This window comes from Rhinoderma darwinii, chromosome 6, assembly GCF_050947455.1.
Source record: "Rhinoderma darwinii isolate aRhiDar2 chromosome 6, aRhiDar2.hap1, whole genome shotgun sequence".
Classification (NCBI taxonomy): Eukaryota; Metazoa; Chordata; class Amphibia; order Anura; family Rhinodermatidae; genus Rhinoderma; species Rhinoderma darwinii.
Window position 1 is genome coordinate 2,513,716 of NC_134692.1, and position 26,681 is coordinate 2,540,396.

Below are 26,681 nucleotides of genomic sequence, written 5' to 3' on the forward strand. Positions count from 1 at the left end.
ATATACTGGGCACTGGAGATATACTGGACACTGGAGATATACTGGACACTGGAGATATACTGGACACTGGTGATATACTGGACACTGGTGATATACTGGACACTGGTGATATACTGGACACTGGTGATATACTGGACACTGGTGATATACTGGACATATACTGGGCACTGGAGATATACTGGACACTGGAGATATACTGGTAACTGGTCATATACTGGGCACTGGAGATATACCGGACACTGGTGATATACCGGACACTGGTGATATACCGGTCACTGGTGATATACCGGTCACTGGAGATATACCGGGCACTGGAGATATACAGGGCACTGGAGATACACAGGGCACTGGAGATATACTGGGCACTGGAGATATACTGGACACTGGAGATATACTGGACACTGGAGATATACTGGTCACTGGAGATATACTGGACACTGGAGATATACTGGACACTGGAGATATACTGGACACTGGAGATATACTGGACACTGGTGATATACTGGACACTGGAGATATACTGGACACTGGAGATATAAAGGACACTGGAGATATACTGGACACTGGAGATATACTGGACACTGGAGATATACTGGACACTGGAGATATACTGGACACTGGAGATATACTGGACACTGGAGATATACTGGGCACTGGAGATATACTGGACACTGGAGATATACTGGACACTGGAGATATACTGGACACTGGAGATATACTGGGCACTGGAGATATACTGGGCACTGGAGATATACTGGGCACTGGAGATATACTGGAGATATACTGGACACTGGTGATATACTGGTCACTGGTGTTACACTGGTCACTGGTGATATACTGGACACTGGAGATATACTGGAGATATACTGGACACTGGTGATATACTGGTCACTGGTGATATACTGGTCACTGGAGATATACTGGACACTGGAGATATACTGGACACTGGTGATATACTGGACACTGGAGATATACTGGACACTGGTGATATACTGGACACTGGTGATATACTGGACACTGGAGATATACTGGACACTGGTGATATACTGGTAACTGGAGATATACTGGACACTGGTGATATACTGGACACTGGTGATATACTGGTAACTGGTGATATACTGGACACTGGTGATATACTGGACACTGGTGATATACTGGACACTGGTGATATACTGGTAACTGGAGATATACTGGACACTGGTGATATACTGGACACTGGTGATATACTGGTAACTGGTGATATACTGGACACTGGTGATATACTGGACACTGGTGATATACTGGACACTGGTGATATACTGGACACTGGTGATATACTGGACACTGGTGATATACTGGACACTGGTGATATACTGGACACTGGTGATATACTGGTCACTGGAGATATACTGGACACTGGTGATATACTGGACACTGGAGATATACTGGACACTGGTGATATACTGGACACTGGAGATATACTGGACACTGGAGATATACTGGACACTGGTGATATACTGGACACTGGTGATATACTGGACACTGGTGATATACTGGACACTGGAGATATACTGGACACTGGTGATATACTGGACACTGGAGATATACTGGACACTGGAGATATACTGGACACTGCTGTTATACTGGACACTGGTGATATACTGGTAACTGGTGATATACTGGACACTGGAGATATACTGGACACTGCTGTTATACTGGACACTGGTGATATACTGGACACTGGTTTTATACTGGTCACTGGTATACAACGCATTAAAATGGTACCAAGTGGAACGATGAATACAAGGGCCCGGAGGCTGGACTGGTACCAGTGAATAAATAAACATGGGGCCCGTGTCGTTGGATTTATCGTGGCGAGTGCGGTTACTTCTAACACAACTCACTCTTTTTTCCTGGCGGATTTCCTCTTCTCCTCGTTGACCTCATGGCCAGCGTCTCGCAGCTTCACTTCTGGGTCGGTGAGAATGGCCGGAACGATGTCAAGTTCTAGATCTTTTTTATCCTGGAAACAGAAGCAGAAATAAAGATATGTGACATATAGCCAGGCGGGAAAATGAGACGCAGCTGCAGAATCAGCCAACCGCTAGACGAACGCAGCGACGCCGCCCCTCCCCCCTGGACATGACCCACTTTATATTTTACACTGTTGCCTCTTCTAGTCAGATATATAATAACAAAAGACAGAACTCAAAGTTATCGGGTGATTTCTGAGATGATATACGCGCCACCTAGTGGTCATCAGGAGAACTGGCCACACAGCAGCAATTAGAGAGAATCGCAGAAAAATGACTGAGTGATCTATAATGGGAGCCCCGCAATGTGGGGGGATCAGTCACATTGTGGTGATATAGACCCTACTGTGTGAGCAGGTATATTACACTATTAAAGCCAACCTAGAAGTCGCCCCAATAATGCTAAGCTGGGGGGTGCATCTATTAAATGCCCCAAATCATCGGGATTCTAAATGGAACGTGAGTAATGAGTAGTGAATAATTATCCTCTCAACAGCGAGTCCATCAGAATGAATGAGACAACCCAGCCTGCTCCATCTGCTTATAGGCAACATCTCAGTTCAGCCTTACCCAGCAGCTCATATTATAGATGCCCCAATTGTCTGCAGCCAGGTTTCCTTTAGGACTGCAGCATGGCATCTGATTCTAGCTACAGGTTAGGAAATGAAAGCAGCGATCTGATTGGCTGCTATGGGCGGTGGCGCCGCTTCTCTTCCCACCAGCCTCAGTATTATGTATGTGGGTACCTCAGTGCTGATGCCCAGCGCCCTCTGCAGTGAACACTGATATTTCCCCATCCGCAGGGAGAAGTCGCGGTAATGTTTGTTCACGGTCGTCACCCATTTCTTCAGCTCTGTAGCATGGACGTGTCCTTTCTCCACAAAGCTGTCCGCCAGCTGGATCAGGAGACGCACCTTCTCCTTAGTTTGCTGTCAGGTGAGAGAAAAGGACACATGTCAATGATGAGCCGCTGATCTCTGTCCATGTAAACCAGTGCAATCATCATTACAACATTAATCATTAAATCAAGAGACGCTGATCGGTTCTGGAGCTGCCGGCGCCGGGACATCCAGGTGACGATGATCAGACATGAGGAGCGGTGACCACGACCTGCGCTGCCTCCTTTCTGCCACAACAGCGTCTGGACTTTGGGAAGGAATAACAATACAGAACACTAAAGGGAAAAGTAAACTGTGGGGGTAAAGATCGCCCCAAGAGTGTGAGGCTGAGGCACAACATCAACCTCCAGCACATAATTGTCTCCGTTAGGATCCAGTACAGAGAAAAAGAGGACTTCTTATATTGAATATAGGAGAACTCCGCAGAGATGCAACACAGACAATCATCCCACTAAATACCTGATCACACGACATCTCCGACCTCAAGAAATGAATTATAATATATGCAATTAAAAAAGACCCTCTGCCCTCCAGGACGTCCTCCTCCTCGCTGGAGCCCTCACCTTAGCAGGAATGCGGAAGTCCTCGTACTCCTTCAGAAGACCCTGAGTATCGTCCAGACTCTCCCCGGTGCGCGTGTGCGTGGAGAGGAAATGTTCTCCTGTCTCCTGAATCCAGTCCAAAGCCTGAAAGAGACGACAGTGAAAGATGGAAGAGAAAAACGGGGACGTCCTCACTCCTGACACGAGTAACAGTGACACAATGATACACAATGATACAATGTAACAAACACTCAATGTAGCAGAACAAAAACTACCCAATATATCAAGATTACACCAGTGACATACAAATCCCCTGCTGCTCTTCACACAGTCATAGTTACATGATAACATTCTACTGCCTGCAGAGCTGTATATATCTGTATGTAGTGAGCTCCCTCTAGTGGTGACTGCAGGCAGCAGAACGTTATCATGTAACTCTATGGGAGCTGTATATATCTGTATGTAGTGAGCTCCCTCTAGTGGTGGCTGCAGGCAGCAGAACGTTATCATGTAACTCTATGGGAGCTATATAGATCTGTATGTAGTGATCTCCCCCTAGTGGTGGCTGCAGGCAGCAAAATGTTATCATGTAACTCTATGGGAGCTGTATAGATCTGTATGTAGTGAGCTCCTCCTAGTGGTGGCTGCAGGCAGCAGAATGTTATCATCTAACTCTACGGGAGCTGTATATATCTGTATGTAGTGAGTTCCCCCTAGTGGTGGCTGCAGGCAGCAAAATGTTATCATGTAACTCTATGGGAGCTGTATATATCTGTATGTAGTGAGTTCCCCCTAGTGGTGCCTGCAGGCAGCAGAATATTATCATGTAACTCTATGGCAGCTGTATATATCTGTATGTAGTGAGCTCTGCCTAGTGGTGCCTGCAGGCAGCAAAATGTTATCATGTAACTCTATGGGAGCTGTATAGATCTGTATGTAGTGAGCTGTCCCTAGTGGTGACTGCAGGCAGCAAAATGTTATCATGTAACTCTATGGGAGCTGTATATATCTGTATGTAGTGAGCTCCCTCTAGTGGTGGCTGCAGGCAGCAGAATGTTATCATCTAACTCTACGGGAGCTGTATATATCTGTATGTAGTGAGTTCCCCCTAGTGGTGGCTGCAGGCAGCAAAATGTTATCATGTAACTCTATGGGAGCTGTATATATCTGTATGTAGTGAGTTCCCCCTAGTGGTGCCTGCAGGCAGCAGAATATTATCATGTAACTCTATGGCAGCTGTATATATCTGTATGTAGTGAGCTCTCCCTAGTGGTGCCTGCAGGCAGCAAAATGTTATCATGTAACTCTATGGCAGCTGTATATATCTGTATGTAGTGAGCTCCCTCTAGGGATGGCTGTAGGTAGCAGAATGTTATCATGTATCTCTATGAGAGCTGTATGTACTGAGCTCCCTCTAGTGGTGGCTGCAGGCAGCAGAATGTTATCATGTAACTCTTTGGGAGCTGTATATATCTGTATGTAGTGAGCTCCCCCTAGTGGTGTCTGCAGACATCAATCTTTTCATGTAACTCTATGGGAGCTGTATATATCTGTATCTAGTGGTGACTGCAGGCAGACCGTTTTTGATCATGTATCTCTATAGCTGTGTCTAGGGAGGCAGGAGGATTGGCGTTTTGTGTCAGGAAATTTGCGCTCTGACCGCTATAACGATCTATTATTTAATCAGCAAAGAATTAAAAACAAAACAAGGAAAACTATAGGTGCGCCTTTTGATAACGTGGTATAGTTTTACTTTACTGGTAATTGCACTTCATATCAACATGTAATACCAGCTATGACCAGCAGATGGCAGGGGCTCGAAAATAGCAGAAAACTGCGCAAAGCTGCAAAACACAAACTATAAAATATTACAAAAGGGAAGGAGAGTCCAGGGATCCGTCTCAGGGAATGTTCACACCTATCCGGGGACATCCGCAGTTTGATGATTGTATCACTGGATAAGTCAGATGCTCAGAAGATGAAATAGCGGCAGCCCATGGACAATTGTGAACATGTACCTACATTACAGAACAGTGCACTGGAAGACCCTCGGGGGAACGCCCCATTATAGTGGGTCACAGTTATTACTGCACTGGTCTGGGATCTATCAAACCTTATCCATAAAGCGTTTCCCAACCCCACTGACTGGCCTGACGGGGACGACAGACGGGTAACGACAGACAGGTGACGACAGACGGGTGACGACAGACGGGTGACGACAGATGGGTGACGACAGACGGGTGACGACACACGGGTTACGACAGACGGGTGACGACAGACGGGTAACGACAGACGGGTGACGACAGACGGGTAACGACAGACGGGTGACGACAGACGGGTGACGACACACGGGTGACGACAGACGGGTGACGACACACGGGTTACGACACACGGGTTACGACAGACAGGTAACGACAGACAAGTAACGACAGACGGGTGACGAAAGACAGGTGATGATAGACAGGTGATGACAGACAGGTGATGACAGACGTGATAACAGGTAACGACAGACATGTGATAAAAAAACAGGTGATGACAGACATGTGACGACAGACAGGTGATGACAGACGTGATAACAGGTGATGACAGACTTGTGATAAAACACAGGTGACAACAGACAGGTGATAAAAGACAGGTGATGACAGACAGGTGATGACAGACAGGTAACGGCAGATAGGTAACGACAGACAGGTGACGACAGACAGGTGACAACAGACAGGTGATAAAAGACAGGTGATGACAGACAGGTGATGACAGACAGGTAACGGCAGATAGGTAACGACAGACAGGTGACGACAGACAGGTGATAAAAGACAGGTGATGACAGACAGGTGACGACAGACAGGTAACAGCAGATAGGTAACGACAGACAGGTGACGACAGACAGGTGACAACAGACAGGTGATAAAAGACAGGTGACGACAGACAGGTGATAAAAGACAGGTGCTGACAGACAGGTGATGACAGAAAGGTGACGACAGACCTGTGATAAAAGACAGGTGATGACAGACAGGTGATGACAGAAAGGTGACGACAGACCTGTGATAAAAGACAGGTGATGACAGACAGGTGATGACAGACGGGTGACGACAGACGGGTGACGACAGACGGGTGACGACAGACGGGTGACGACAGACGGGTGACGACAGACGGGTGACAAAAGACGGGTTACGACAGACAGGTAACGACAGACCGGTAACGACAGACGGGTGACAAAAGACAGGTGATAAAAGACAGGTGATGACAGACAGGTGATAACAGGTGACGACAGACAGGTGATAACAGAAAGGTGACGACAGACCTGTGATAAAAGACAGGTGATGACAGACAGGTGATGACAGACAGGTAACGACAGACCGGTAACGACAGACCGGTAACGACAGACGGGTGACAAAAGACAGGTGATAAAAGACAGGTGATGACAGACAGGTGATAACAGGTGACGACAGACAGGTGATAACAGAAAGGTGACGACAGACCTGTGATAAAAGACAGGTGATGACAGACAGGTGATGACAGACAGGTAACGGCAGACAGGTAACGACAGACAGGTGACGACAGACAGGTGACGACAGACAGGTGATAAAAGACAGGTGATAAAAGACAGGTGCTGACAGACAGGTGATGACAGAAAGGTGACGACAGACCTGTGATAAAAGACAGGTGATGAGACAGGTAACGACAGACGGGTGACGACAGACGGGTGATGACAGACGAGTGACGACAGACGTGTAACGACAGACCGGTAACCACAGACAGGTGACGATAGACAGGTGATGATAGACAGGTGATGATAGACAGGTGATGACAGACGTGATAACAGATAACGACAGACGGGTGACAAAAGTCGGGGCGATGACAGACAGGTGATAAAAGACATGACGACAGACAGGTGATGACAGACGTGATAACAGGTGACGACAGACATATGACGACAGACAGGTGATAAAAGACAGGTGATGACAGACATGTGATGACAGACTTGTGATAAAAGACAGGTGATGACAGACTTGTGATAAAACACAGGTGATAAAAGACAGGTGACGACAGACAGGTGATGACAGACAGGTGACAACAGACAGGTGATAAAAGACAGGTGCTGACAGACAGGTGATGATAGAAAGGTGACGACAGACAGGTGATGACAGACAGGTGCTGACAGACAGGTGATGACAGACAGGCGATAAAAGACAGGTGATAAAAGACAGGTGACGACAGACAGGTGATGACAGACAGGTGACAAAAGACAGGTGATAAAAGACAGGTGCTGACAGACAGGTGATGACAGAAAGGTGACGACAGACCTGTGATAAAAGACAGGTGATGACAGACAGGTGAAGACAGACAGGTGATGACAGACAGGTGAAGACAGACAGGTGATGACAGACAGGTGATGACAGACAGGTGATGACAGACAGGTGATGACAGACAGGTGAAGACAGACGGGTAACGACAGACGGGTAACGACAGACAGGTGATAACAGACAGGTAATAAAAGACAGGTGACGACAGACGGGTGATGACAGACAGGTGATTGTTTTATGAACCTACCTGCTTGGCGCTTCTTTCAAAAACCACGTACTGCTGGCACTGGTCCAGACGCCTCTTCTTAAGGGTCCAGAAATGCAGCACCCGGTTCTCCCTCTGGAGCAGCTCACTGAGGATGGCTGCAAAATGACCACAGTCCGTTACCCGACACAGAGGCCACAACCCCTCCCCCCTAAACTCCACACACCCCTGGCACCGAGCTCATGGGCATTACCAGCACAGACCAGACAGAGGCTGGAGGGGTAATAATTATCTCTGCACTCAATGGTGGATTATCTGTCACAGTCTAATCCGGAGGAGCGCAGTCTGATACAAGAATGGAGACACACGGGCCGGGCACTGGCGGGCCCGCGCTCCCATCCTGCCAGCAATCTCAATGACACCTAAATAGGATCTTCAGCGCGTTTCTGGGCATTACCAGTAATCTCCTCCGTTCTGCAGCTTAACAGCAACTAATCCAATAAAAAGCCGCACTCCAGCCCCGCGCCCCGCGCTCTGCGCCGCACCGTACTCATTATATGTTCAGAGGAAACTTCAGCCAATAGAAAGCTGAGCGCTCGCGTTTTATTCTCTGCCCATCTTTTCATGCAGGGCTGAGCAATCATCAGGGCACAGGGCGAGGAGGGCACGGACCCCCCCACACCCCGGGCCCCAGAGATTCCACCCGTCCAGGGCAGAGAGCGTCCTCACAGCACAAGACTCCACATCACACTCACCTTTCACCTGTTGTTCGGGCCCTCGTGTGTGCGGGGCCACTCCCGGCATGCTGACGTTGTTACGGTGAATGTATTTTAAGAACACCTCAGCGTTTCTCCGCGCCAATGTGCAGGCCTGAGGCGGACGACACAAAGAGAAAAATCACATGGCGTGTCATGGCGGGAGGCGTTGTTAGGGGGCACAGACTTGATAGAGAGGGGTCCCCAGTTCAGGACTGGAGAGCGTGTATAACATGGCCGCCCACTGACTGCCACGTGTTATTACAGCGGCCGAGCCCCCGGCGATCAGCTCATCAATGGGGCCAAGTGTCTCATAACAGAAGGTTTTTCTTGGGTGGACAATTCTCAGCGGGTCGGAGCTCCACCCGGATCCTCCGACAGATGCAGGAATAGCGCAGGTCCCACACGTGCGTCTCTCATACTGAACTCTTTCCTAATAATCGGACTGCTGGTTCCTCCGCAGACATATGGGGGTCACTCACAGGATTTCCTGCCATTATTTATTAGAAGAACCGGTTTACTCTGAGTAGATAATGAGCAGCCGGGACCCGCCCCCGCCCAGGACAGGTTACGTCCCTGAATATGACCCTTGCGCCCCTCCCCCTCACCTTCAGGAAGGCTTCTTTCTGCTCCAAGTGTTTGCTGATCAGAGGCATCACATGATCCATATCGGAGGTCATTGGTCCCAGTTTATCGTGTCCTCGGCACCAGTCCTCGTCCCTCCGGTATTCCTGCTCTAGACTTTCTAGGACGCTGCACACCTGCGCAGGACAGAGGAGAAGTAATGACGCCTGGAGCATGAACAGCGTGTGTGGCCCCTGAAACTACAAGTATAATGGCCCCCGCAGCTCAGTTCCGAGACGGTTGAGCGTTGTGTGGGGCCACTGACCTGTTCTGAGGTTTTGTAGAAGGCCACCGAGGCGTTGACCAGCTTTAGTCTGTCCTCCATCTTTAACATCAGTTGCTGCCAGTGCATGGCCACCTTCTCTGCGCACTCCCGGATGGCGTCAGCGTCGTAATGGCCGGCCTGGAGCAGCGCCTCCGCCTTCTGCTGCACCTGCAGCGCGCTCTGATGCGTCTTCTGTAACGAGCTGGCGTGAAAGAGGGACTGTGCAGGGGAAGAGGAGAGGGAGACTGAGTGACCAGCGAGACCTTCTCTACATTGCAGCCCGGGATCATCACTGCTCATTATAGCTGAAGCCAATATTAGGATTCATATAGACATGAGACCTGCAGTGCATCTATTGTTCTCTGTTATCAGACATGTCAGGCTGGGGAGAGGATGACTGTAGGACAGGTGAATACAATCTATTGTTCTCTGTTATCAGACATGTCAGGCTGGGGGAGGATGACTAGGACAGGTGAATACAATCTATTGTTCTCTGTTATCAGACATGTCAGGCTGGAGGAGGAGGACTGTAGGACAGGTGTATACAATCTATTGTTCTCTGTTATCAGACATGTCAGGCTTGGGGAGGATGACTGTAGGACAGGTGAATACAATCTATTGTTCTCGGTTATCAGACATGGCAGGCTGGGGGGGAGGATGACTGTAGGACAGGTGAATACAATCTATTGTTCTCTGTTATCAGACATGTCAGGCTGGGGGAGGATGACTGTAGGACAGGTGAATACAATCTATTGTTCTCTGTTATCAGACATGTCAGGCTGGGAGAAGATGACTGTAGGACAGGTGAATACAATCTATTGTTCTCTGTTATCAGACATGACAGGCTGGGGGGAGGATGACTGTAGGACAGGTGAATACAATCTATTGTTCTCTGTTATCAGACATGTCAGGCTGGGGAGAGGATGACTGTAGGACAGGTGAATACAATCTATTGTTCTCTGTTATCAGACATGGCAGGCTGGGGAGAGGATGACTGTAGGACAGGTGAATACAATCTATTGTTCTCTGTTATCAGACATGTCAGGCTGAGGGGGAGGATGACTGTAGGACAGGTGAATACAATCTATTGTTCTCTGTTATCAGACATGTCAGGCTGGGGAGAGGATGACTGTAGGACAGGTGAATACAATCTATTGTTCTCTGTTATCAGACATGTCAGGCTTGGGGGAGGATGACTGTAGGACAGGTGAATACAATCTATTGTTCTGTTATCAGACATGTCAGGCTGGGGGAGGATGACTGTAGGACAGGTGAATACAATCTATTGTTCTCTGTTATCAGACATGTCAGGCTGAGGGGGAGGATGACTGTAGGACAGGTGAATACAATCTATTGTTCTCTGTTATCAGACATGTCAGGCTGAGGAGAGGATGACTGTAAGACAGGTGAATACAATCTATTGTTCTCTGTTATCAGACATGTCAGGCTGGGGGAGGATGACTGTAGGACAGGTGAATACAATCTATTGTTCTCTGTTATCAGACATGTCAGGCTGGGGAGAGGATGACTGTAGGACAGGTGAATACAATCTATTGTTCTCTGTTATCAGACATGTCAGGCTGGGTGAGGATGACTGTAGGACAGGTGAATACAATCTATTGTTCTCGGTTATCAGACATGGCAGGCTGGGGGGGAGGATGACTGTAGGACAGGTGAATACAATCTATTGTTCTCTGTTATCAGATATGTCAGGCTGGGGAGGATGACTGTAGGACAGGTGAATACAATCTATTGTTCTCTGTTATCAGACATGTCAGACTGGGGGGACGATGACTGTAGGACAGGTGAATACAATCTATTGTTCTCTGTTATCAGACATGTCAGGCTGGGAGAGGATGACTGTAGGACAGGTGAAAACAATCTATTGTTCTCTGTTATCAGACATGTCAGGCTGGGGGGATGACTGTAGGACAGGGGAATACAATCTATTGTTCTCTGTTATCAGACATGTCAGGCTGGGAGAGGATGACTGTAGGACAGGTGAAAACAATCTATTGTTCTCTGTTATCAGACATGTCAGGCTGGGGAGAGGATGACTGTAGGACAGGTGAATACAATCTATTGTTCTCTGTTATCAGACATGACAGGCAGGGGGGAGGATGACTGTAGGACAGGTGAATACAATCTATGGTTCTCTGTTATCAGACATGTCAGGCTGGGAGGAGGATGACTGTAGGACAGGTGGATACAATCTATTGTTCTCTGTTATCAGACATGTCAGGCTGGGGAGAGGATGACTGTAGGACAGGTGAATACAATTTATTGTTCTCTGTTATCAGACATGTCGGTCTGGGGGGAGGATGACTATAGGACAGGTGAATACAATCTATTGTTCTCTGTTATCAGAAATGTCAGGCTGGGAGAGGATGACTGTAGGACAGGTGAATACAATCTATTGTTCTCTGTTATCAGACATGTCAGGCTGGGGGGAGGATGACTGTAGGACAGGTGAATACAATCTATTTTTCTCTGTTATCAGACATGTCAGGCTGGGGAGGATGACTGTAGGACAGGTGAATACAATCTATTGTTCTCTGTTATCAGACATGACAGGCTGGGGGAGGATGACTGTAGGACAGGTGAGTACAATCTATTGTTCTCTGTTATCACACATGTCAGGCTGGGGGGAGGATGACTGTAGGACAGGTGAATACAATCTATTGTTCTCTGTTATCAGACATGTCAGGCTGGGGGGAGGATGACTGTAGGACAGGTGAATACAATCTATTGTTCTCTGTTATCAGACATGTCAGGCTGGGGGGAGGATGACTGTAGGACAGGTGAATACAATCTATTCTCTGTTATCAGACATGTCAGGCTGGGGGGAGGATGACTGTAGGACAGGTGAATACAATCTATTCTTTGTTATCAGACATGTCAGGCTGGGGGAGGATGACTGTAGGACAGGTGAATACAATCTATTGTTCTCTGTTATCAGACATGTTAGGCTGGGGGGGGAGGATGACTGTAGGACAGGTGAATACAATCTATTCTCTGTTATCAGACATGGCAGGCTGCGGAGAGGATGACTGTAGGACAGGTGAATACAATCCATTGTTCTCTGTTATCAGACATGCCTGGCTGGGGGGAGGATGACTGTAGGACAGGTGAATACAATCTATTGTTCTGTTATCAGACATGTCTGGCTGGGGAGAGGATGACTGTAGGACAGGTGAATACAATCTATTGTTCTCTGTTATCAGACATGTCAGGCTGGGGGAGGATGACTGTAGAACAGATGAATACAATCTATTGTTCTCTGTTATCAGACATGTCAGGCTGGGGAGAGGATGACTGTAGGACAGGTGAATACAATCTATTGTTCTCTGTTATCAGAAATGTCAGGCTGGGAGAGGATGACTGTAGGACAGGTGAATACAATCTATTTTTCTCTGTTATCAGACATGTCAGGCTGGGGAGGATGACTGTAGGACAGGTGAATACAATCTATTGTTCTCTGTTATCAGACATGACAGGCTGGGGGAGGATGACTGTAGGACAGGTGAGTACAATCTATTGTTCTCTGTTATCACACATGTCAGGCTGGGGGGAGGATGACTGTAGGACAGGTGAATACAATCTATTGTTCTCTGTTATCAGACATGTCAGGCTGGGGGAGGATGACTGTAGGACAGGTGGATACAATCTATTGTTCTCTGTTATCAGACATGTCAGGCTGGGGGGAGGATGACTGTAGGACAGGTGAATACAATCTATTGTTCTCTGTTATCAGACATGTCAGGCTGGGGGGAGGATGACTGTAGGACAGGTGAATACAATCTATTCTCTGTTATCAGACATGTCAGGCTGGGGGAGGATGACTGTAGGACAGGTGAATACAATCTATTGTTCTCTGTTATCAGACATGTCAGGCTGGGGGGAGGATGACTGTAGGACAGGTGAATACAATCTATTCTCTGTTATCAGACATGTCAGGCTGGGGGAGGATGACTGTAGGACAGGTGAATACAATCTATTGTTCTCTGTTATCAGACATGTCAGGCTGGGGAGAGGATGACTGTAGGACAGGTGAATACAATCTATTGTTCTCTGTTATCAGACATGTCAGGCTGGGGGGAGGATGACTGTAGGACAGGTGAATACAATCTATTCTCTGTTATCAGACATGTCAGGCTGGGGGAGGATGACTGTAGTGTTCTTCAATGAGATGAGAGAAGAGAAGTATAGAAGCCTCCCCCTCCCCATGATTACTACTTCATGTTACTTATCTCCAGTGCTGAGACCCTCCAGAAGCTCCTGTTATAACGCTGCTGCACTATTATAAGCTCTAGAATGCAAAAGTTACTGTCCCTTTAAGAATGTGAATAACTGTGAGCGTCTGCAGAAAAATAGATAAAATTATGCAGGAATTAATTTCCCCGTCCCGCTGCTCCGTCCAGTCACCTCGATTGCCATCTGGAACTGTTCGTGTTCCCTCTGGAGCTGTTCGGCCTCGGACAGGGAGCTGGCGTTCACCAGGCTGGCGTTCAACATCGACTCCCCATTGCGAATCCATCCCAAAACCTGGAAGAGAGACGACATGTCACCCATCATCGACCCCGACAACCACCTTCCCGCAAAGTGAAACTTCATGTTTGCCAAAGCCTCCTGAATGACGGCGAGCTGATTCAGTATTATATAACCGGATCATATAACTCATGGAAGATAAGTGACAACCAATAGAGCTGCCATTATAGATCATATAGAGGCTGTCACCCAGCTTTCCCAGACCCCTGCATGGCCACACGGTCTAGTTTTGCAGACTTACATCTAGCGCTCCAGTATTGCTGCATAATAGAGCACTAGGGTTGTAAGCTGATCTGAGCCAGATCTGGGGTACCAAATGTCCAGGTTACCCCAAATCTTATGTACCCAATATCCCGGCCTAGTGTGACAGAATGTACAGCCTAAACGCATGTCACATCTGGAGCCGTGAACCCCCCCACATTCTCTGGTGCGGTGACTGAGCCCCAGGCGCCATCTCCACCCTGAACAGGACAGGGGGATCCGGAGAGAAGCCGCCAGCGGGGACCCTACAGCCCGTTTCAATATCAGATCTGCCGGCTCCTCAGAACCACAGGGAGGAAATTTCATTCCCCGTAATCCAAAAATCCAATTTCAATCCTTCTCTGTTCTGCTCCCGGTTATAAGACGGATCCCGGCCCGGAGGGTCAAGACTAAGGAGAATGAAATAAACCAAGAAGATAAAACCGAAAATGCTTCCAAAATCCACGTACAAGACATACGGCTGGGTTCACACTTGCGCAGCTATTTTCGCTGTTCTGCTCCGTCATAGGAGCAGAACAATGAAAAGAATGGAAATGTCAGATCAGTCGCATGACAGGAACTAACGGCACCCGACGGAACCCATGGACTTTAAAGGATTTGGTGGGAATTCCAACATTTTAACATAAAAAATGTTACCAGAAAAAAAACCAAAACATTTCCCCGCCACTTTAGCTTGGACCTGCAACAGAGGCTCCGCAGATGTGAACAGACTCCAAGACCCTCAGTCCTCCTAATATCGGCTCCAGGAGTGTAATAAGACCCTCAATCACCGTAATATCAGATCTCAGAGCTACAGAACGGATGGGCACTGACCTGCTTCACCTCAACCTGTAGGTGGCGCAGTTGTAGACACTGCTCCAAGCGCTTGTGGGTCTGGTCTGCATTCAGGTCCAGTTCATGCTGCTTCTCATGAAGGAATTCCAACAATTCCTGCACCTGTGTGGCCAGGTCTATGTCCTTCTCACAGATCAGCTCAATGCCTGGAGGAGGGGTGAAAGCAAGAGGGCTCAACTTATCAAATAATCCATAAAGAAGAACATCTGTAATATCACATGTTGCACCAACCTTATCTCCAGTCATGTCCCACCATCACCTACCTCATCTCCAGTCATGTCCCACCATCACCTACCTCATCTCCAGTCATGTCCCACCATCACCTACCTCATCTCCAGTCATGTCCCACCATCACCTACCTCATCTCCAGTCATGTCCCACCATCACCTACCTCATCTCCAGTCATGTCCCACCATCACCTACCTCATCTCCAGTCATGTCCCACCATCACCTATCTCATCTCCAGTCATATCCCACCATCACCTACCTCATCTCCAGTCATGTCCCACCATCACCTACCTCATCTCCAGTCATGTCCTACCATCACCTACCTCATCTCCAGTCATGTCCCACCATCACCTACCTCATCTCCAGTCATGTCCCACCATCACCTACCTCATCTCCAGTCATGTCCCACCATCACCTACCTCATCTCCAGTCATGTCCCACCATCACCTACCTCATCTCCCACCATCACCTACCTCATCTCCAGTCATATCCCACCATCACCTACCTCATCTCCAGTCATATCCCACCATCACCTACCTCATCTCCAGTCATATCCCACCATCACCTACCTCATCTCCAGTCATGTCCCACCATCACCTACCTCATCTCCAGTCATGTCCCACCATCACCTACCTCATCTCCAGTCATATCCCACCATCACCTACCTCATCTCCAGTCATGTCCCACCATCACCTACCTCATCTTCAGTCATGTCCCACCATCACCTACCTCATCTCCAGTCATGTCCCACCATCACCTACCTCATCTCCAGTCATATCCCACCATCACCTACCTCATCTCCAGTCATATCCCACCATCACCTACCTCATCTCCAGTCATGTCCCACCATCACCTACCTCATCTCCAGTCATGTCCCACCATCACCTACTTCATCTCCAGTCATGTCCCACCATCACCTACCTCATCTCCAGTCATATCCCACCATCACCTACCTCATCTCCAGTCATATCCCACCATCACCTACCTCATCTCCAGTCATATCCCACCATCACCTACCTCATCTCCAGTCATGTCCCACCATCACCTACCTCATCTCCAGTCATGTCCCACCATCACCTACATCATCTCCAGTCATGTCCCACCATCACCTACCTCATCTCCAGTCATGTCCCACCATCACCTACCTCATCTCCAGTCATGTCCCACCATCACCTACCTCATCTCCAGTCATATCCCACCATCACCTACCTCATCTCCAGTCATGTCCCACCATCACCTACCTCATCTCCAGTCATGTCCCACCATCACCTACCTCATCTTCAGTCATGTCCCTTCATCACCTACCTCATCTCCAGTCATATCCCACCATCACCTACCTCATCTCCAGTCATATCCCACCATCACCTACCTCATCTCCAGTCATGTCCCACCATCACCTACCTCATCTCCAGTCATGTCCCACCATCACCTACCTCATCTCCAGTCATGTCCCACCATCACCTACCTCATCTCCAGTCATGTCCCACCATCACCTACCTCATCTCCAGTCATATCCCACCATCACCTACCTCATCTCCAGTCATGTCCCACCATCACCTACCTCATCTCGTCATGTCCCACCATCACCTACCTCATCTCCAGTCATGTCCCACCATCACCTACCTCATCTCCAGTCATGTCCCACCATCACCTACCTCATCTCCAGTCATGTCCCACCATCACCTACCTCATCTCCAGTCATGTCCCACCATCACCTACCTCATCTCCAGTCATGTCTCACCATCACCTACCTCATCTCCAGTCATGTCTCACCATCATCTACCTCATCTCCAGTCATGTCCCACCATCACCTACCTCATCTCCAGTCATGTCTCACCATCACCTACCTCATCTCCAGTCATGTCCCACCATCACCTACCTCATCTCCAGTCATGTCCCACTATCACCTACCTCATCTCCAGTCATGTCCCACCATCACCTACCTCATCTCCAGTCATGTCCCACCATCACTTACCTCATCCCCAGTCATATCCCACCATCACCTACCTCATCTCCAGTCTTGTCCCACCATCACCAACCTCATCTCCAGTCATGTCCTACCATCACCTACCTCCTCTCCAGTCATGTCCTACCATCACCTACCTCTCCAGTCATATCCCACCATCACCTACCTCATCTCCAGTCATATCCCACCATCACCTACCTCATCTCCAGTCATATCCCACCATCACCTACCTCATCTCCAGTCATATCCCACCATCACCTACCTCATCTCCAGTCATGTCCCACCATCACCTACCTCATCTCCAGTCATATCCCACCATCACCTACCTCATCTCCAGTCATATCCCACCATCACCTACCTCATCTCCAGTCATCTACCACCATCAACCACCTCATCTCGTCATGTCCCACCATCACCTACCTCATCTCCCACCATCACCTACCTCATCTCCAGTCATATCCCACCATCACCTACCTCATCTCCAGTCATGTCCCACCATCACCTACCTCATCTCCAGTCATGGTCCACCATCACCTACCTCATCTCCAGACATATCCCACCATCACCTACCTCATCTCCAGTCATGTCCCACCATCACCTACCTCATCTCCAGTCATATCCCACCATCACCTACCTCATCTCGTCATGTCCTACCATCACCTACCTCCTCTCCAGTCATATCCCACCATCACCTACCTCATCTCCAGTCATATCCCACCATCACCTACCTCATCTCCAGTCATGTCCCACCATCACCTACCTCATCTCCAGTCATGTCCTACCATAACCTACCTCATCTCCAGTCATGTTCAACCATCACCTACCTCATCTCCAGTCATGGTCCACCATCACCTACCTCATCTCCAGTCATGTCCCACCATCACCTACCTCATCTCCAGTCATGGTCCACCATCACCTACCTCATCTCCAGACAAATCCCACCATCACCTACCTCATCTCCAGTCATGTCCCACCATCACCTACCTCATCTCCAGTCATATCCCACCATCACCTACCTCATCTCCAGTCATGTCCCACCATCACCTACCTCATCTCCAGTCATGTCCTACCATCACCTACCTCATCTCCAGTCATCTCCTACCATCACCTACCTCCTCTCCAGTCATGTCCTACCATCACCTACCTCCTCTCCAGTCATATCCCACCATCACCTACCTCATCTCCAGTCATATCCCACCATCACCTACCTCATCTCCAGTCATATCCCACCATCACCTACCTCATCTCCAGTCATATCCCACCATCACCTACCTCATCTCCAGTCATGTCCCACCATCACCTACCTCATCTCCAGTCATATCCCACCATCACCTACCTCATCTCCAGTCATGTCCTACCATCACCTACCTCCTCTCCAGTCATATCCCACCATCACCTACCTCATCTCCAGTCATATCCCACCATCACCTACCTCATCTCCAGTCATGTCCCACCATCACCTACCTCATCTCCAGTCATGTCCTACCATAACCTACCTCATCTCCAGTCATGTTCAACCATCACCTACCTCATCTCCAGTCATGGTCCACCATCACCTACCTCATCTCCAGTCATATCCCACCATCACCTACCTCATCTCCAGTCATGTCCCACCATCACCTACCTCATCTCCAGTCATGGTCCACTATCACCTACCTCATCTCCAGACATATCCCACCATCACCTACCTCATCTCCAGTCATGTCCCACCATCACCTACCTCATCTCCAGTCATATCCCACCATCACCTACCTCATCTCCAGTCATGTCCCACCATCACCTACCTCATCTCCAGTCATGTCCTACCATCACCTACCTCATCTCCAGTCATCTCCTACCATCACCTACCTCCTCTCCAGTCATGTCCTACCATCACCTACCTCCTCTCCAGTCATATCCCACCATCACCTACCTCATCTCCAGTCATATCCCACCATCACCTACCTCATCTCCAGTCATATCCCACCATCACCTACCTCATCTCCAGTCATATCCCACCATCACCTACCTCATCTCCAGTCATGTCCCACCATCACCTACCTCATCTCCAATCATATCCCACCATCACCTACCTCATCTACAGTCATATCCCACCATCACCTACCTCATCTCCAGTCATGTACCACCATCAACCACCTCATCTCCAGTCATGTCCCACCATCACCTACCTCATCTCCAGTCATGTACCACCATCAACCACCTCATCTCCAGTCATGTCCCACCATCACCTACCTCATCTCCAGTCATGTACCACCAATCAACCACCTCATCTCCAGTCATGTCCCACCATCACCTACCTCATCTCCAGTCATGTCCCACCATCACCTACCTCATCTCCAGTCATATCCCACCATCACCTACCTCATCTCCAGTCATATCCCACCATCACCTACCTCATCTCCAGTCATGTCCTACCATCACCTACCTCATCCCCAGTCATGTCCTACCATCACCTACCTCATATCCAGTCATGTCCCACCATCACCTACCTCATCTCCAGTCATGTCCTACCATAACCTACCTCATCTCCAGTCATGTTCCACCATCACCTACCTCATCTCCAGTCATGGTCCACCATCACCTACCTCATCTCCAGTCATGTCCCACCATCACCTACCTCATCTCCAGTCATGGTCCACCATCACCTACCTCATCTCCAGTCATATCCCACCATCACCTACCTCATCTCCAGTCATGTACCACCATCACCTACCTCATCTTCAGTCATATCCCACCATCACCTACCTCATCTCCAGTCATGTCCCACCATCACCTACCTCATCTCCAGTCATGGTCCACCATCACCTACCTCATCTCCAGTCATATCCCACCATCACCTACCTCATCTCCAGTCATATCCCACCATCACCTACCTCATCTCCAGTCATATCCCACCATCACCTACCTCACCTCCAGTCATGTTCCACCAGTATCTACCTAGGATATCTGCACAGTAATATGTGACCCCCCCCCACACCTCTATCCCTGGTGCCAGATTCATTACATCATCATCGTGTGATCTCCATGTTACCCGGCAGATGCAGTAGTGTCGGCACAGCACTACATTGTGTGGACACAGACCGACCTTGCCTTCTGTAGGTCCTCACAGCCACCTACCTGACGCCTGCACCTCCATGATGTACTGGTGAAGGTCCTGTCCCTGCTGGATAACTTCGAATGTCATATTGTTCATGGCTAGTTTACGCTCCTTGTGCCGCTGCAGACGCTGTTCCGCCAGAGTCAGGTCTTCTGTGTTGAAGTCATTCATCTGACGGAGAAGATCTTCATTCCAGGCATCCAGTTCAGCCGTCACCTATTAGTACAAGAATAAAAATATAGATCATCACACAATAACCAGGCAGCAGCCGGACTGATCTCATATCATCCACACATGTAGCAGAGCTCAAGGGACAATGAAATGTTTCTTTTGTGTACCATAATAGTTATCTCAATACAGACAATGTAGATGTCAACTGCAGTCCTATGTAACACCACAGATTACACAGTGATAACTCTGATTACAGATAATGTAGTAGTTGTCACCTGCAGTCCTATGTAACACCACAGATTACACAGTGATAACTCTGATTACAGATAATGTAGTAGTGTTACCTGCAGTCCTATGTAACACCACAGATAACACAGTGATAACTCTCTGAGTACAGATAATGTAGTAGATGTTACCTGCAGTCCTATGTAACACCACAGATAACACAGTGATAACTCTGAGTACAGATAATGTAGTGTTACCTGCAGTCCTATGTAACACCGCAGATAACACAGGGATAACTCTCAGTACAGATAATGTAGTAGTGTTATCTGCAGTCCTATGTAACACCACAGATAACAGTGATAACTCTCTGAGTACAGATAATGTAGTAGTGTTACCTGCAGTCCTATGTAACACCACATATTACACAGTGATAACTCTCAGATTACAGATAATGTAGTAGTGTAGTCTAGAGATAGTACGTGACCCTCTAAAATACGAACCTCTCCTCAGACACAAGTAGCACAACACCATACCCCAGACCACCATACCCCAGACCACCATATCCCAGACCACCATACCCCAGACCACCATACCCCAGACCACCATACCCCAGACCACCACACCCCAGACCACCATACTCCAGACCACCATACCCCAGACCACCATACCCCAGACCACCACACCCCAGACCACCATACTCCAGACCACCATACCCCAGACCACCACACCCCAGACCACCATACTCCAGACCACCATACCCCAGACAGCTACCTCGTAGCTACTGCATGAATCACATCCACTAAAAAAGGATGACTACAACTTCCCTGCAGCCGACCAACTAATAGCATGCCCCTTGCTAGTGTCCCCCTACTGCACCAGTAATCAAAACCCCCTAACCTGAAATGTCCACAGAGCAGAGCCCCTGCGAGCACAATCTCAGTACAGAGTCCTACTATGCAGCATCCCCTCCCCCAAAACACAGATAACGACCTCCAAACCAGACAAACTAATCAGCTGATGTCCCCCCCAGATATGACCCCCTCCCCCAGTACAGACTACTCTATATAAACATAAATTCCCATTCCCAGATCTCGGCCATCGCCTCATCGATCAATCTCATCATGTTCTGAAAAACGTTGCCTCTGAATAAAGGGAATGGGAACTAATTATCCAAATAAATAATTTTACCCAAAACTACCAAAAAATGGAAAATACAAGATGTCCTGATGTAATTAGGGCAGTTAAGCACGTCCGGCGCTCAGACGCTGCTCCTCAATGAAGCCCCTTATAACACCGGCGGCAGGTTCAGGCGAGGAGACGCTGCACATAAAGCTCAATTCACACCTCGGGTTTTGCTACATCTATTTTGCAGCAGTTTCTTTCGTGAATTTTTTTTGTTTTGTTTTTTCGTTTTACAAACCACCGAAAAATATTTACTTTGAATATGACAAAAGAAACATCAAAAGCATAAAATAAAAAACACAGCAAGAAACTGAAAGTTACTTCTAAGAAGAGACAATATTGCAATATCTGTACCAAAAAATGCTGGACGTCCCATCTCACCTCGATGGTGTACTGCTCGAAAATGCGCAGCTGCAGGAAGATGTCCAGCTTTATCTTCCTCTCATGAAACAGTTCTTCCATCTGAACCTGAGCCTCGTCCAGCTGCTGCAGAACAGACTCGATGTGACTGATGGAGCTGTTGTGCGGAGTTTTATTGCTGGACACCGCCGAGTCCCTGTGGAGCACAGAACACAACTCAGCTCTGCACAACCGTTACTACACCACGGGACTCATCATGCAGAACACAGACCCCTAATATTCCATGTGTGACTCTTCTCTGCAGTCCATACTGATCAATATAAAGACCACTCTGCATGTACATAAGACCCTCAGATGATCCCGTATGTAGTGTCCCCCCACCATCACCACTAGTGCCCACCTGAGTTGTTGGATGAGATCTTCTCCCTCCTTAATGACGTTGAGGGTCCCATCCAGTGTGGCTGTTTGCTGCTGCTGAAACTGTTTAATGAGCTCCTGGACGGCATCTACAGAGTCCGCACATACATCCTCCAGCAACTCCTTCTGCAGGTCTTCCATCCAAGTCCAGAGCTGAAAAATAAAAAGTGAAGTCCTCAGGAGAAATTATAGCCACAGGAAACCACCAAGAGGAGACGGAAGAGACACAGGACACCACCAAGAGGATAAGGAAGAGACACAGGACACCACCAAGAGGAGAAGAGACACAGGACACCACCGGGAGGAGACGGAAGAGACACAGGACACCACCAAGAGGATAAAGAAGAGACACAGGACACCACCAAGAGGAGAAGAGACACAGGACACCACCGGGAGGAGAAGGAAGAGACACAGGACACCACCAAGAGGAGAAGAGACACAGGACACCACCGGGAGGAGAAGGAAGAGACACAGGACACCACCAAGAGGAGAAGGAAGAGACACAGGACACCACCAAGAGGAGAAGGAAGAGACACAGGACACCACCAAGAGGAGAAGGAAGAGACACAGGACACCACCAAGAGGAGAAGGAAGAGACACAGGACACCACCAAGAGGAGAAGAGACACAGGACACCACCAAGAGGAGAAGGAAGAGACACAGGACACCACCAAGAGGAGAAGGAAGAGACACAGGACACCACCAAGAGGAGAAGGAAGAGACACAGGACACCACCAAGAGGATAAGGAAGAGACACAGGACACCACCAAGAGGAGAAGAGACACAGGACACCACCGGGAGGAGACGGAAGAGACACAGGACACCACCAAGAGGATAAAGAAGAGACACAGGACACCACCAAGAGGAGAAGAGACACAGGACACCACCGGGAGGAGAAGGAAGAGACACAGGAAACCACCAAGAGGAGAAGAGACACAGGACACCACCAAGAGGAGAAGGAAGAGACACAGGACACCACCAAGAGGAGAAGAGACACAGGACACCACCGGGAGGAGAAGGAAGAGACACAGGACACCACCAAGAGGAGAAGGAAGAGACACAGGACACCACCAAGAGGAGAAGGAAGAGACACAGGACACCACCAAGAGGAGAAGGAAGAGACACAGGACACCACCAAGAGGAGAAGGAAGAGACACAGGACACCACCAAGAGGAGAAGAGACACAGGACACCACCAAGAGGAGAAGGAAGAGACACAGGACACCACCAAGAGGAGAAGGAAGAGACACAGGACACCACCAAGAGGAGGAGGAAGAGACACAGGACACCACCAAGAGGATAAGGAAGAGACACAGGACACCACCAAGAGGAGAAGAGACACAGGACACCACCGGGAGGAGACGGAAGAGACACAGGACACCACCAAGAGGATAAAGAAGAGACACAGGACACCACCAAGAGGAGAAGAGACACAGGACACCACCGGGAGGAGAAGGAAGAGACACAGGACACCACCAAGAGGAGAAGGAAGAGACACAGGACACCACCAAGAGGAGAAGGAAGAGACACAGGACACCACCAAGAGGATAAGGAAGAGACACAGGACACCACCAAGAGGAGAAGAGACACAGGACACCACCGGGAGGAGACGGAAGAGACACAGGACACCACCAAGAGGATAAAGAAGAGACACAGGACACCACCAAGAGGAGAAGAGACACAGGACACCACCGGGAGGAGAAGGAAGAGACACAGGAAACCACCAAGAGGAGAAGAGACACAGGACACCACCAAGAGGAGAAGGAAGAGACACAGGACACCACCAAGAGGAGAAGAGACACAGGACACCACCGGGAGGAGAAGGAAGAGACACAGGACACCACCAAGAGGAGAAGGAAGAGACACAGGACACCACCAAGAGGAGAAGGAAGAGACACAGGACACCACCAAGAGGAGAAGGAAGAGACACAGGACACCACCGGGAGGAGAAGGAAGAGACACAGGACACCACCAAGAGGAGAAGGAAGAGACACTGGACACCACCGGGACGAGAAGGAAGAGACACAGGACACCACCAAGAGGAGAAGGAAGGGACACAGGACACCACCAAGAGGAGAAGGAAGAGACACAGGACACCACCGTGAGGAGAAGGAAGAGACACAGGAAACCACCAAGAGGAGAAGGAAGAGATACAGGAAACCACCAAGAGGAGAAGGAAGAGACACAAGACACCACCAAGAGGAGAAGGAAGAGACACAGGACACCACCAAGAGGAGAAGGAAGAGACACAGGACACCACCAAGAGGAGAAGAGACACAGGACACCACCAAGAGGAGAAGGAAGAGACACAGGACACCACCAAGAGGAGAAGAGACACAGGACACCACCAAGAGGAGAAGGAAGAGACACAGGACACCACCAAGAGGAGAAGAGACACAGGACACCACCGGGAGGAGAAGGAAGAGACACAGGAAACCACCAAGAGGAGAAGAGACACAGGGCACCACCAAGAGGAGAAGGAAGAGACACAGGACACCACCAAGAGGAGAAGAGACACAGGACACCACCGGGAGGAGAAGGAAGAGACACAGGAAACCACCAAGAGGAGAAGAGACACAGGACACCACCAAGAGGAGAAGGAAGAGACACAGGACACCACCAAGAGGAGAAGAGACACAGGACACCACCGGGAGGAGAAGGAAGAGACACAGGACACCACCAAGAGGAGAAGAGACACAGGACACCACCAAGAGGAGAAGGAAGAGACACAGGACACCACCAAGAGGAGAAGGAAGAGACACAGGACACCACCAAGAGGAGAAGGAAGAGACACAGGACACCACCAAGAGGAGAAGGAAGAGACACAGGACACCACCGGGAGGAGAAAGAAGAGACACAAGACACCACCAAGAGGAGAAGGAAGAGACACAGGACACCACCAAGAGGAGAAGGAAGAGACACAGGACACCACCGGGAGGAAAAAGAAGAGACACAGGACACCACCAAGAGGAGAAGGAAGAGACACAGGACACCACCGGGAGGAGAAAGAAGAGACACAAGACACCACCAAGAGGAGAAGGAAGAGACACAGGACACCACCAAGAGGAGAAGGAAGAGACACAGGACACCACCAAGAGGAGAAGGAAGAGACACAGGACACCACCAAGAGGAGAAGGAAGAGACACAGGACACCACCAAGAGGAGAAGGAAGAGACACAGGACACCACCAAGAGGAGAAGGAAGAGACACAGGACACCTCAAAGAGGAGAAGGAAGAGACACAGGACACCACAGGGAGGAGAAGGAAGAGACACAGGACACCACCGGGAGGAGAAGGAAGAGACACAGGACACCACCAAGAGGAGAAGGAAGGGACACAGGACACCACCGTGAGGAGAAGGAAGAGACACAGGAAACCACCAAGAGGAGAAGGAAGAGATACAGGACACCACCAAGAGGAGAAGGAAGAGACACAAGACACCACCAAGAGGAGAAGGAAGAGACACAAGACACCACCAAGAGGAGAAGGAAGAGACACAGGACACCACCAAGAGGAGAAGGAAGAGACACAGGACACCACCAAGAGGAGAAGGAAGAGACACAGGACACCACCGGGAGGAGAAAGAAGAGACACAAGAAACCACCAAGAGGAGAAGGAAGAGACACAGGACACCACCAAGAGGAGAAGGAAGAGACACAGGACACCTCAAAGAGGAGAAGGAAGAGACACAGGACACCACCAAGAGGAGAAGGAAGAGACACAGCACACCACCAAGAGGAGAAGGAAGAGACACAGGACACCACCGGGAGGAGAAGGAAGAGACACAA

General features: G+C 49.1%; 1 protein-coding gene across 5 annotated transcripts in view; it reads right to left on the bottom strand.

Moving 5' to 3' along the window:
* KALRN (kalirin RhoGEF kinase) overlaps positions 1 to 26,681 on the bottom strand; it is a 263,889-nt gene that overhangs the window by 164,212 nt on the left and 72,996 nt on the right. For all 5 annotated transcript variants that reach the window (XM_075829015.1, XM_075829014.1, XM_075829013.1 and 2 more), the window contains exons 10-21: positions 22,879 to 23,048; positions 22,500 to 22,674; positions 20,561 to 20,756; positions 15,229 to 15,395; positions 14,032 to 14,151; positions 9,607 to 9,825; positions 9,326 to 9,478; positions 8,718 to 8,832; positions 8,005 to 8,120; positions 3,475 to 3,597; positions 2,759 to 2,941; positions 1,884 to 2,002 (exon numbers count right to left, since the gene is read on the bottom strand). In XM_075829015.1, coding sequence (XP_075685130.1) covers positions 1,884 to 2,002; positions 2,759 to 2,941; positions 3,475 to 3,597; positions 8,005 to 8,120; positions 8,718 to 8,832; positions 9,326 to 9,478; positions 9,607 to 9,825; positions 14,032 to 14,151; positions 15,229 to 15,395; positions 20,561 to 20,756; positions 22,500 to 22,674; positions 22,879 to 23,048 — 1,856 coding nt within the window. The remainder of the gene's footprint in view (positions 1 to 1,883; positions 2,003 to 2,758; positions 2,942 to 3,474; positions 3,598 to 8,004; positions 8,121 to 8,717; positions 8,833 to 9,325; positions 9,479 to 9,606; positions 9,826 to 14,031; positions 14,152 to 15,228; positions 15,396 to 20,560; positions 20,757 to 22,499; positions 22,675 to 22,878; positions 23,049 to 26,681) is intronic.